The sequence below is a fragment of the Melozone crissalis genome, unplaced genomic scaffold, assembly GCF_028551555.1.
Source record: "Melozone crissalis strain CALT ecotype California unplaced genomic scaffold, PUWL_Pcris_2 ptg000045l_1, whole genome shotgun sequence".
NCBI classification, from domain to species: Eukaryota; Metazoa; Chordata; class Aves; order Passeriformes; family Passerellidae; genus Melozone; species Melozone crissalis.
The window spans coordinates 23,633,779-23,646,737 of NW_026535823.1; the positions used below are offsets into that span (position 1 = coordinate 23,633,779).

A 12,959-nucleotide genomic window follows, 5' to 3' on the forward strand; every position below is an offset into this window, starting at 1 on the left:
AAACACAACAGAAGACAGTTCCTACCCACAGCTTTAGAAATCAGAGAAGAAATGGGACCCAGCACTGACCTAACACCTATTTTGGGCCCCGAGATTGGCCAGAGTTGAGCCAGGCTGACCTCTTCCACAATCTGCTGGGCTGTCACAGCAGACATTCAGTTTGTGATTGGCTTTAAAGCACTGCAGATGAGAGGATCACACAGAGGACATCCAGGCCACTCCCAGCTCCTTCTTCCCAGCTTACCTTTGCACAGCAAACTCAACAGCACAATCAGTGTGTTATCTTGGCATTGTTCAACAGCTGCCATGTTTTTCCAGACCCTCTGACCACGCACCAAACAAACTCACTGCTGCAATGGGCTCCTCTCCCTACTAGAGGGGCTTTCATGGGTCTCTCACCCCAGTACACCACCACAACAGCAACTGCTGCAATTCTCCAACATGTGTGTGGTGATAACACAAAATAGACAATAAAACAATGGTTTATATGGTAAAAAAATTGTTTTTTCAGTATGCTTGTAGGAGTTAAATCCAGATCATCCTGGGTGATTCCCTTTCTGCTAGGGCCAGAGTCCTGTTACTACAAGTATCTTTTAAACAGCAATCCCTGACACCAGCTAGATCCTCTCCCCAGAGTCCAGCAAGCCCTTGGGCAGGACACAGTGGCAGGAAGTAAGAGGTCTCAGATGCTAAAAGACCTTGCTGGAAGGAAGAGTAGAGAAATGCAGGAAACCTGGGAAAAAACTAGTTGATAACTCCATAATCATCAAGTGCTTCAGGTTAGGGAGGGCCTAGATCTAAAGCCAGCAGGATGAGACTGGAAGGTTGATCACAGTGCTCAGGGCTGTACAAGAAGTCTTGAGCATCTCCAAAGACAGAGGTGCCACAATGCTTCTAGGGAAGGATCCCACCACTTCAGCCAGGTTCTGCTCTCTGTGTTGCCTTGCATAGCAGCTCTCTCCTCATCATGGAAGGCTGGAGCTGTGTATAATGTGGATAATGAGAGGGAACAGAGCTGTCTAAACACATCTCAGTGAGAAACCTGAAGTGTTCTGGGTATACCTCTGTAATTGCCTCAATTACTCTCCTTCAGCTGCAGTTGCTTCCAAAAGTGGGGAGCCAGAGGTGCTTGTTCCCCTAAAACTGATCACCCCAAGCAGCCCTAGCTGGCTCCTAACCTGCCCATTCCAGCAGGTGACATCAGCTCACCCTCCACCAAAGACTAGGGCTGTTTTATCCATCCCACCCTGAACTCATTACCAACCAACCCCTGCCCAGCAATAAAAAGAGGAGTCTATTTTATTGCTGCTTCTAATTCTGCTCAGTTAATAATGTGGCCTCCTGCTGATGTCCAGTAGAGGTGAGGACAAAGTTGGAAAAAAGCAGTATAAATTCCATCCCAATGTCAGTCCCTTTTCAGATGGCTTATTTCAAATCCCAGCTCACTGCTGCAGGCTTCTTCCTCAACACTCCTGACTGAGGGCAGGGCAGCAGATCAAAGTCCTTTCACCAGCTTACTCATGCCCATTTAAAACAGACACCCTAGGAAGTGACTCAGCCACCAGCACAGAAAAGTATTGCACTGGTTCCGCTCCTGTTCCCATTCACACTGCTGGTTGAAATCAGCCTCAAAACCACAGAGATCAATTCTGGAACAGCTCTAGGATTTACAGAAGACCCCCTCCAGCAGACAGGACTTCACACCCACCCAGCTGAGCATGGAAGGCCCTGCTGCAGGCAAGGGCTGCCATAAACAGCTCCCCTAATTCACCCTGTGCTCTCTCCACTCAGCACGATGCAGATGGCAGCACATGCTCCTTCCTGCTCCTACATCCCTTTTAGTAACAACCCTCCTTGGCAGTTCTGGGAATACATGTTTCAAAAGAAACTCGTGAAGGGAAGGACTTTGTTTACAACTGGAAGTGATCTCTGGATGACAGACTTCTTCTATAGAGAAGAAAAAGCCTGAAACATTAAGACATGATTGATCTGAACTCACAGCATCAGCCCTGCTCCAGTGCAGCCCCAGTGATTCTGTGACTCACAGTAGTGGAGGTCCAACAGAGCACACAGGCTGAAGATGGAGCTGGAGGTATAAATGCAGACTAATATCGAGCAGCTCCCAGTGCTAGGCAATGACCAGCCCTGCCCAGAGCTGGGAAGATCCACAAACACTTCCAAATAATTGTGAAGGTTTTATTGCCCACTCCTCACTCACAGAGCATGTGTCCATCTGCTCAAGGAGCTCCAACTCTTGGTATCCGGTTTCTGTACTGCCCTAGGGCAAAGGCATTTCCTGTTCACCTGAAACCTCCATGTCCTTCCCATGGATGATAGGGGGGAGCAGAGCCTGCTTTAACCTCTGCAGTCTGGAAGATGAATTTGGCCCTGATGGCAGATCTTCACGAGAACTAGAAGAGAGTAGTTGTAACACTGCCATTCAGGGGTAAACTGAGGCTCAAAGAGCCTGGAGAACAGCTGCCAGGCCACCAGCATGCTGGATGCAGAACTAAAGGGAAGCAGACAGTTTCCACTCACTGTGAGGAAGCAGCTTCCCCAGCAGTCACTGCTGTGTAAGAGGTGCCAGGAATGGCAGGAACTCACATTCTGTGTGATGTAAAAGCATGGGAGTCCCTTTGGAATCTCACACAGTCCTGCTGTGCAGGTCTGTTATGACACCTGGTGGCCAAAGGCACCCCTGCAGCACCTGCCACCAGCCTGCCCCATTCTTCTTAATCCTAGATGAATGATCTAATTTCCATTGACCTCATGTGAGAGTAGGAACAAGGCAACAGAGTATGGTCAGGACACACTGAGCATCTTGGCCACCCCCTAGTCTCAGCAGCCACTCACAGTTCTCTGTCCTGTGCTGTAAGCTGCTGTGCAGCTCTGTCTCCTTACCCCACTTTTGTTTGAGCCAAGTGCAGCCTGGAAGGAGTGAGCATTGTGGAGCTACAAGAAGATGTGGAGAAGAAACTCATTACAAAAGCCTAGCAGCTTTTTGATGCAGGAGGGCTCAGCCAGGGTTCCATCATCACAAAATCCAAGCTAGCTCCCAACCCTGTTGAGGACCCAACCCTTCATGTCAACTGCTGGGAGCCAGGTTTCACACCTATATATTTATTATATATATACACATCCCGTGGGGACAAGGGAATGCTTCCCACTGCATGGTTTTCTTGAACAATTGTCCATGCTGCTTGGTCACGCTGCAACATCACTCTTCCCACGGACTCATATCTGTGTCAATGGCCACGCAGTTATAGGCAGCATAGCGCAACTTCTCTTCACACACCTTGGCTCTAGGGATGGCAGGAAGGAAAAAAAGATAAAGGTAAGGAGGAGCTGCCATTGCTGCATGTTCCAGTTGAGAGGACAAGATGCTTTCTGAAATGGAGGATATGCTTCACCAGGGGCTCACAGAGAGAAACTCAGCAGCCACGTGGGACAGGCAGGGGATGTAAGTGTGGCAAAGTGATGGGACCCAATGGGTCAGCACCAAGGTTAAGAAGAGAGCCCACACACAGTCCTCCAGACACAGGGAAGCACTCAAACTTACGTGGCATAGTTGGGCAAGAAGAGAGTGCTGGAGCAGGTGGATGACTCTGGCAAAGCATCTGTTGTCTCTGAGCTGGGGAGAAGGTGACAAACTGGTTAGAACCATCAGGCCAGCGAGGCAGGGAGCCCACACAACCCACCCCTGTGGTGTGGGATCTGTCAGCCTAGCAGTCTACAGAAGAATGGACTTACCCCATCTTGTCTGGATAGATGTAGATCCGTGCTGGAAGGCGACTTCTGCCAGTGACAAATCTGAGGAAGCGGCTGCGATCCTCTGTGAAGGAAAAGCAAAGACATCAGCAAACCCAGCACTAGTGAGCAGTCCCTTCAGCCTATCTCCTTGCTTTCCTTGAATGGTTCCTTCCCAGCCCCCAGCCACCAGGCAGGAGCTGTCATGGCACAACATACGCACGGACAGAGAAAATTGCTCACCATTGGTGAAGTTATTGAGTGCTTCCCAGAAGTACTGAACACGGGTATCCTGTGGCTCAAAGTCCTCAAACCGGGCTGTCACAAAGGATACAGAAAAGAGTTTAGTAAAGATCTGAGCTCCTCCCTCCTTGGCAGTAGGTGCCTGCAGGGTGTGACCACACAGACCCAAAGTGCAAGAAACATAGTTGGTCAGGCCCCTCCCAGGAAGCCCAGCCAGATCTACATCTCAGCTCCACAGGGGCTCAGATACTGGCAGCCAAGGGATGATCCAGCCTCTCCCATGAGGCCCAGGATGGAGTCAAAAGGATACCCCTGTCCTCATCAGCACCCAGCTAAAGGCAAGAAGTACACAGGACCATATTCTCACTGTAAGAAAGGCTAATACTGGCCTCCCACACTTCTCCTTGTGCCAGCACAGACAGAAGACAGTTTTGCTTTCAGGAAAGAGTTTTCAGCAAAGCCTTTCACTTACTGAGCCTCTTCAGGGCATCCACTGTGACTTCAGGGTCTCCACAGACCTTTTTTTCTAGCTCCTGCCATGTAAGGAGGTCAAGGACAGCTTGGGGCACCACCTTCAGCAGCCCAGCCTGCATGGCCAGGATCTGAAAAGGAGACAAGGCAGGTAAGCAGCATGTCTTGCCCATTTCCCTGACTCAAGGTTGAGCCTAGGGACTCTTCAAGCCATGTGACTGCTGAGCACATGCTCCAAGGAACCTGAAGGAACAGGACAGGATCCCAGAGAGATGCACCCCCCTGTTCACTGAGAAAGCTTGTGTCAGAGCTGTGAATAAAACCCCAGTATCACCAGTGACACTAGAAGCCACTTTGCTTCTCAACAGCTCCATAGGCTCCAGGACCCCACTGAAAGGGTTGGATATTATTGCCCTAATGAGCACAGGGACACTAACCACAGTGCATTTTACCAGAAACAGGCTGGGGGCAGGTGTCTGGGAGGTGTCAATGACCAGCCACAGGGTGGGACAGTGTCACCTGCTCCTTGCTCTCCTCCAGCCGAGCCTTTTGCACCAGGCGGATGAACTCCCTGCGGTCCTCGTAGCGCACAGCGGTGTTGCTGCCGTTGGGGATCAGCTCCACCATGTGCTGGTCACTCAGCACCGTCGTGTAGGTCAGCTCATTCCCAAACTTGAACTCAAATGTGTCTTTGTCCATGACTTCCATCACCTCCAGGAGCTTCACCTGTCCAGGCACCAAGTAAGTCCATGTTAGAGAGATGGCCAGAGAGCAGTGATGTGCCCAAGTCCTCATCTTCTCCCTTCCCAGACAAGCAACAATGACACAACATGGGATATGTTGCCCTGAAGATGTTTAGCAGACCTTGGGCCATTGCATGCTTAAAGCAGCAGTCAGCATGGCTGCACCTCTGTAAGAGCATTTGGTGCATCCTTATAGCTGAAAGCTGCCCTTTGTTGTGTTTATTTGACACATCATAGGAGGAATCAAGTACATGAGGACAGGGACACAAATCAGCACCTTGCTGAGTGCCACAAGGAATAGGATAGGCACAGCCTCCCAGTCCCTCTCACCAACACAGAGTCCACAGCAGGGAAGTCTTTGCTCCAGCTGACCTCTTCCCCTGTTAATTGTTTCCATACAAAGCCAGGAAGAGCCAGGACCTGAAGAAGAAAAGAGATTTTGAGTCTCTGTCAAAATAAGACCTCGCCAAAGATGGAGATAGGACTCAACAATGCAGACACAAAGAGCCTTCCCTACTTCTCCCTCGACATGCAGAACTCATCATAGCTGAGTAGAGACCAAACACTATCTCCTAAGCTCTCAGCATCATCCCCCAAAAATCAGACTGTGAGTTCTCCAAACTAGTTTGCCCCAAATACCTCTTTTCCCAGTATGTGACCACAGAGCCTTTCCATGCTCTGTTAGACAGGCTGCAGGAGAGGGCTATCAACTTGCTTTGCAGCAAATCTTCTTAGAGGGATGGGGCTGAAAACTTACCAGAAACTCCTTGCCCCTCAGAGCTGCTCCCATGATCTGCCCAATCCACTCGTACTTTGCAAAGTCTTTACAAGAGGGGTTGGGGACATACATGTCCCTGGCTTCTCCAGTGCCATTACCCTGTAGGAGTGAGAGGCAAAACTCCAAGTCATAATTTCAGCACAGCATGAAACACCACAAACTACTCCTGCCATGCCTCTGGGCACTTCTCACAGCAGGAGTGGGCTAAACCCCCCATCCCCCTTGGCAAGATTCCCAGTGACAGACCAGTATCCAGGCACTTGTCAGCATATTCTAAAATGAAATGCCACAAAGCAAACCCCTCACAAAGAAAAGCTTCAAGTAGGTATGTCCCTGGCATGCAAGGGGACAGGGACAGCTCTGCATTGCCAGGCATGGAAGGGTTTGCCCCAAACACCCCAATGCACAGCACCTGGTTGGATGTGCGCACGAAGAAGGGCAGAGGCACAGGGGTGTCTGCTGAGCTGGGGCACAGCTCCTCTGACATGTCTGCTAGGCTGTCCCGAAAACCACCACCTGCAACCCCAAAAGAAGGGCATTCTTAGTGATGTGAATTCCCCATGTGCTGATCTTCAGAGTTATGGAGCAAAGATGAGGATTTCTGGTCCAACCTGGCCCTGGGTTGAGCAGAAGGCTCCTACTAGAGCCTTATGGCACTGGAGAAAGTAAGACAAGAGAAATAACATCCCTGCCTGGCCTGTGGAGAACAGCCAGAAGGATCACTGGTAAAGCTGCTGTTAGTGACTAATGGAAATTTGGTCCCTCTCCCAGCAAACAGCACTCTTTATCTGGGACACAGCCAGAGGTGGCAGGACAAGGCAACCTGCCTTCCCTCTCTCCTCCACGGGAATTAACACTGGAACCAAACAAAAGCACCTACAGCAACAGTCACCTCATCAGCCCCCGACTGCTCCAGAGGAGCTCTGGCCTCCTGCAGCCCCTACCTTGGTCGATGATGCCCTCTGCGATAAATTTGCACTCCCACCACTGGTCATAACGCAACGGCCACCTGTGGAGAACCAGGCATCACCTGAGGTGCTGCTCAAAGCCAAGGAGGTGCTGGGACAGTCACAGCAGGGACATCAAGGGACTAGGGTGGAACAGTCTGAGTTTAGGACAGGGCAACATCTCAATCTCCAGAGACAGCTGCATCCTCAGTAGGGAGATGACACCTTGGGGTATGGGCCCTGATCTCATGGCACCTGTCCTAGCAAACCCTCTCCAGAGTACAGCACATGGGCTGCCCAAACACCCTGCTGAAACAGGACACAGCTCCCAGCTCTGCATGGTGCCTCCCCAAGACACTGCTCACCTATAATCCAAAGGCTTTTCAAACTTGTCTGAGGGTTTCAGACCTTCATATACCTGCAACAAGCAGAGACAATCAAGGTTGGTATCCCCTCTCCAGGGGAACTGATGCCACATGAAGGCAGGTACATCCAACACATCAAATCTCACAGCAGTTTGGGGTGTTTGTGCATGCACGGAGCCCCAGATCTACTGGAGGCTGGGAGAGAATGCACACAGGAAGATCAGCATTGCTGTGTGTAAAACCACAACACAGAACTCTATGCAGCTACTTGGCTGCTGTCACACAAGAATTATTTGCTGCCTTTTTAGTGCAACAGGATTGTTACACTCTCCACAAACAACATGCCACAGAGAACATCCAGGATAGAGTACAGATTTCAACTCAAGAGATCCCAAATCCCTCATAGATGTTATTCCTTATGGGACCATCAGCACCTGTAATTACGGAGCCTGTGAGTCACATGAAGAAGCCTTGAAGGCTTGGTCTGTCTCCAGCTCCAAGCTCTCCCTTCCACCCATCCTAATGCAGATCATTTTGATTTTGGGATTCCCCAGTCTCCCTAGAGCAGCAGGGACCCCTGCAGGAGGGACTACCTGGGTGAAGACAGCGTTCTTGCAGCTGGGGTCCAGGGCAGGGTTGTCCCGGTGCTCCATGGCCAGGCGCCGGTTAATGTAGAGCCTTGGCATGAAGTTGGGCTTGCTGGTCTCCGAGTCCTTCAGACACTGGGTAATGAGAGCCGTGCGCTTCTTGGACAGCAGCAAGAACTGCTTGATGTGCTGCCAACAGGGAGCAAAACATGTCATCTACTTTCTGCTGAAGCCATCACAACTCCCTTTCCCAGGGCCTCCCCAAACAGAGACATTCTCATTGACAGTATTTGCTTCCCCTCTGCCTCTGAAAGATTCTGCATTCTGGCCTAAGGGAGATAACAAGCTCAGCCCTCAATCCACCAACTATCATCTGATGCTCACACTCCAGTGTTGATTAGAGTCTCCTTTACCCTCACTCTCACAAGAACACTGGTTTTACTATCCCTTTTAGTTGTAATAAAATCCAGCTCCTCTAAACAAACAAAAAACCCCAAATGCTTTGGGTCCATGTTGACCTGGCACAGGAATTACAGTGCTTTCTGACTAGGCTTTCTGACACTAGCCCGCAGAATAGGGCTATCCTAGTAATGTCCAGCATGTGTATTCTTGGAGAGGATACAAGGAAAACAGACAACCGGAGGGATGAACTCAGCACTATGTAAAGGATGAAAAGCAAAAGCTTATTAAAGCCAGGAAGAATGTTACTGGTAAAAGCCTTGATGTTTGGACAAGCCAGCTCAAAGCTGCTGGCAGGAAGTGCAGGAACAGAGCGTCCTGGGCTGAGATCTTGGAGGGGATGTGGATCCAGCTTGCATGCCCAGTACTGCTATGATCCAAGTCCCTTGGATTTGAGGGTGAAATGTTCTGGTTTGAGTCCACTTGTTAGCCCACAGCTACATGCTTCTACATCAGAAGTTTAGCAGGAAAATAAACAATATCACCTTTCACAGTCTTAGTGACTTGAGCTCAGAAAGGTATTTCCCTCCAGCTGCTTTAAAAGCAACAAGCCCTGGCTGCCTCCCTTACCACAACATGAGCATCATCACCCTGCCAGACTGAGGCCCCAACAAGACACAGGGCCAACTGCTCACCTTGAGCTTGCTGAATGTGCCAACAGTGTGGTCCCAGGCTGGCACCAAGTGATGCAGGACACTGTCAAGGAGCTTGATGAACCTAAATCCCAAAGAAGAAGTTATTGCAACAAGGAGTGATGGGGATCTGCACACATCTATTCTAGACGACACATCCCTGAACACAAGCAGAAAAATAACTGATCCAAACCAAACCCAGCATAGTTTTTTAGCTCATGGAACCTTTGGTACTAAATTCCCACTCCCTGGGTACTGCAGTGATTTTGCATCCCTCTGCACATACCTGCCCCCCACACTGCACAGATATGTTGTGCTTGTGACACACGACACTGTAAACTTGAGCTACAGAACTCCTCTGAAAGCACGAGGGAGCCACCCCAGAGAACCCACTTTGTCCCCAGACGGCTGCCATTTTCTCCAGTGTCCAGGACATCTGTCTCAAGAGGAGTGTCATAGTTTTACATGACATGCTGGAGATGGCATCAATCCCTGCAGGCAGTGGCACCTGTACCTTTGAATGAGCACAGCCCGTCGGTACAGCAGGTCAGGGTCAGTCCCTTCTAGGCGAGGGTAACGCACCAAATTGGGCAACTGGAACATGTCAGCACTGAGCCCCAAGTCCCTCTGTCGGGAGGATTTGATTTTGATGCCTCGGATACGAACATCAATCCCATCATCTGCCAAGGAAGACCATAAATGATATGCCAAGATCACAAGAAAGCAAGCCTTAAATAAAGCGTAGGAGGTCTATAAGCAAAAACAGTAGGAATGTACGAGCTCCACCAGCTCTGGGGCTGGGCACTGAGAGCTTCAAATACCTCTGTGAAGAAGAAGCAGGCTAGTTACAGAAGAAAAATAATTAAATTATTGAAGGCAGAGAAAGGTAGGATGAAAGCTGAGAACTTGCAAAACTTCAGATCTCCCAGGAGTTTCCCATGGTTCTTTTCAATCTCATCTAAAACAGCCCACAGGGAGAAGAAGTACAAGTCACAGCACAAACTCTCAATGTACAGTATTTTACAGGTGCATTATGGATGTGGTCACAACAATCAGCCCTACCTCTGCACTCCACAATCCGGATCTCAATGACAGGCAGGTGTGTTGTCATGTCCTCAAGGATGCACACATCCCCAATATAGCTCCTGCAAACACAAAACAGATGAGGATTAAAGGGTTGTTCCCTCACCCATCCTGCTAAAATCCACTTGGGCACTTGTACAGGAAGATGGTTTACATCTTTTGAAATGGGAGCCTGTGGCAAGAACTCAGTTCTTGCTTACAGTTACAGCTGAATGCCTGAACCTGCTGGTGACTCAGGTCCAGGTACCGTGATTCTGATGTGTCCCACACTCGGATGAGGAGAGCCCTGATGACTGTACCATGCTCTTGTACGCAGAGTGAACCCGCATCCCAGAGAGCCTGGCTTGTACTGCATGCCTGCTTAAGGCCAGTGTTCAACAGCTTGGGCCCCTGCAAGAGCCAAGAGCCATGTGTGCACCTCCACCACTCACTCATCAATGCCGACATCGTTCAGTTTCTTCAGATTGTCCCCCTCGCCCCCATACACAGCGACACGCTTGGGCATGAAGTTCTCATCAGTGGTATCCACTGTCAGCAGCAGCTTCCTGCAGAGGGAAGCAGGACATTAAGAAGGCAATTACATCTGAACACCTATCGCTACTCCCTCTCATCACTTGGTCATGTTGTTACAAGCTGGGATTCCCAAGTACCTGTGACAATGCTAAAATCAACTTCAAGCCCAGAGCCAGAGTAAGGGCTGAAGGGCAGGGAGTGCAGGGCAGATTTGGGCCGTGACACTCAGGCAGAAAGGGAGTGGCAAAGCTTGCCCCAGTCACTAGCCAGCATGTAGAGCAGAAATTACTCTGTAGGGCAGAGAGAGATGACTCACTTGACAATGGTGCCTTTCTTCATGTTGAGCCGCACCCAGTGCTGGCCCTGGGAGCCATCACTCTCCCAGTATGTGTCGGCGTGGCTGTCGGTCAGGCATGACACATTGAAGTCCTCCTGGAAGAGGGCAAGTGAATGAAAGGAAGATCAGATGAGTGTAGGATTAACTTCTCTTTAGTGAGTACTTTCATCATGAATCTCAGTGTCAGAAGGTATCACATTGGCCTGTTCCCTTTGCTGGGCTGTGGGCAGACACCGGGAGTGCAGAGCACACAGGACACTGGGGTTGACTCTCTGAGGTGCTCTGGGGTCACACACACAGCACAGAGTATCAAACCCTCCCCAACATCAGCTTTGTAGCTAATATTAACACTGGCTTCTCCAACCACTGTCCCTCCAGGGGCTACATTATACAACACGTTGCATGATACTCCCCAGGTTTTTCTCCCACATGCTCAAACAGAGTGCAGTCCAGGCCAGAGCAGCACAGCAGGCAGTACCCATGCTCCCCAGCCCACAGCACAGTGGGGCTGATGTAGCCCTGTCCCTTTAACCCACCGTGTAGGATGAGACATCGATGCTGTCCACGTACTGCTTAACGCTGCCCAGGTTCTCATCCTCCTTCCCAATGTGGTCATACAGGAAATGCACCAGGTCCTCATCACATTCATAAGTCCATGTTGGGGGCACAAACCTAGCAGGGAAAAGGGATTTCTGGGTCTGGAGAGCCAGAGGCAGCCAGGCTAATGGGTCAAAAAAGGAAGGTCCACATCCTGCTTGCCTTGCTCAGTTTCCTGCTTTTTTGCAGGCATATCTAGGACAAGACTGTGCTGTGCAGAGATGCCTGTCTTCCCCCCTCTCCCCTAGGTCTGCAGGAGACGGCTGTGTGGGCAGTCACAAGAGACAGGAGCTTGTCCCCCACCATAGCAGAAGCCAGGAAATAGTTCATACCGAAGCTTCTCTACTGCAGCCTCATCCTGCTCCATGGGCCTGGGCTTCGCTCCGAGGCGCAGAGAGTACGTCAGATCCACCACCTGCTCCCATCTGAAACAACACAGAGAAGTGGAGTGAGAACATCCCAGAGGAACAAGAACTTGGTGATCGAGGAGTAGTTGTAAGGGGAAGATTTGCATTTAAAGCCCCACCGTGTTCCATTCTCCATCATCTCCAGCATCATCTGTTGCCCTTTCCTTTCCAACTATGTCTACTCCTTTCACACCCCGCTGGGCATGTGACAAGCACAGCGCCTGAGCCAAACCCAATTCACTCCACATCCGGCATCCCTCTTGCCTCACTTCCATGAAACCTGTCCGAGCAGGCCGGGAGTTCCCTAGCCCAGGGCAGGAGGGGCCGTGGGGAAGCATCCCGAGCCCGCACAGAGGTGAGCGCCTCGGCGCTCCCGGGGAGGGACCCAGCGGGACACCGCGGCGGCCCCGCACCTGATGACGGGTTTGTAATCCACCCCGAACAGCTGCTGCTGCCGCTGGATCCGCTCCGTGGACTCCACGGGCACCAGCCGGTCCCCGCCGTCGGCGTGCTTGCACACCAGCACCCATCCCTCCTCGAGATCGCAGCCGCTCCGGTACTCCTCCAGCTGCTCCTGTGGGGACAGCCGGCGGTCAGGCGAGGCCGGGCCGGGCCCTCCGCGGGCCGCCGCCCCCCGTTACCTTGCTGAGCTTGACCCAGAGCCCGGCGCTGTTGCAGTACTCCTCGCCGGTGGCGCGCAAGCAGCCGCCCTTCCGCACCTCGATCGTGGCCCGCGCCGCCCGCTTGCCGCCCCGCGCCGGCCCCGGGCTGTCCCACACGCTGAGCAGGCTGCGGGCGGCGGCGGCCGCGGGGGCCGAGGGGTCCTTGCAGATCTTGTACTGCACCTCCCGCGGCACGTAGCAGAGCGCGGCGGGCAGCGCCCGGGCACGGCGGAAACACTCGCTGCACTGTAGCAGGAACCGCAGCCGGCCCAGCACCTGGTGCGGCGCCTCCCCGCCCGCCTTCATCGCGCTCCGGGCACCGGCTCTGCGCCCCTCCGGTTTACGGCGAACCCCGCCCGCCGACAGGCAAGATGGCGGCGCCCGGCGG

At 51.7% G+C, this 12,959-nt stretch overlaps 1 protein-coding gene across 1 annotated transcript; it reads right to left on the minus strand.

Moving 5' to 3' along the window:
• Positions 1-3,100: 3,100 nt before the first annotated feature.
• LOC128943164 (E3 ubiquitin-protein ligase HECTD3-like) lies at positions 3,101-12,947 on the minus strand. The gene is made up of 21 exons (XM_054286002.1): positions 12,551-12,947; positions 12,323-12,483; positions 11,835-11,927; positions 11,442-11,577; positions 10,885-11,000; positions 10,487-10,600; positions 10,035-10,117; positions 9,487-9,652; positions 8,976-9,057; positions 7,888-8,070; positions 7,295-7,347; positions 6,927-6,991; positions 6,395-6,498; positions 5,962-6,081; positions 5,535-5,624; positions 4,981-5,187; positions 4,463-4,592; positions 3,991-4,065; positions 3,751-3,832; positions 3,560-3,631; positions 3,101-3,302 (listed from the first exon to the last, which is right to left on the minus strand). Exons 1-21 carry the CDS (start codon positions 12,875-12,877, stop codon positions 3,218-3,220), a joined length of 2,544 nt encoding a protein of 847 aa, XP_054141977.1. The 5' UTR covers positions 12,878-12,947; the 3' UTR covers positions 3,101-3,217.
• Positions 12,948-12,959: the final 12 nt, after the last annotated feature.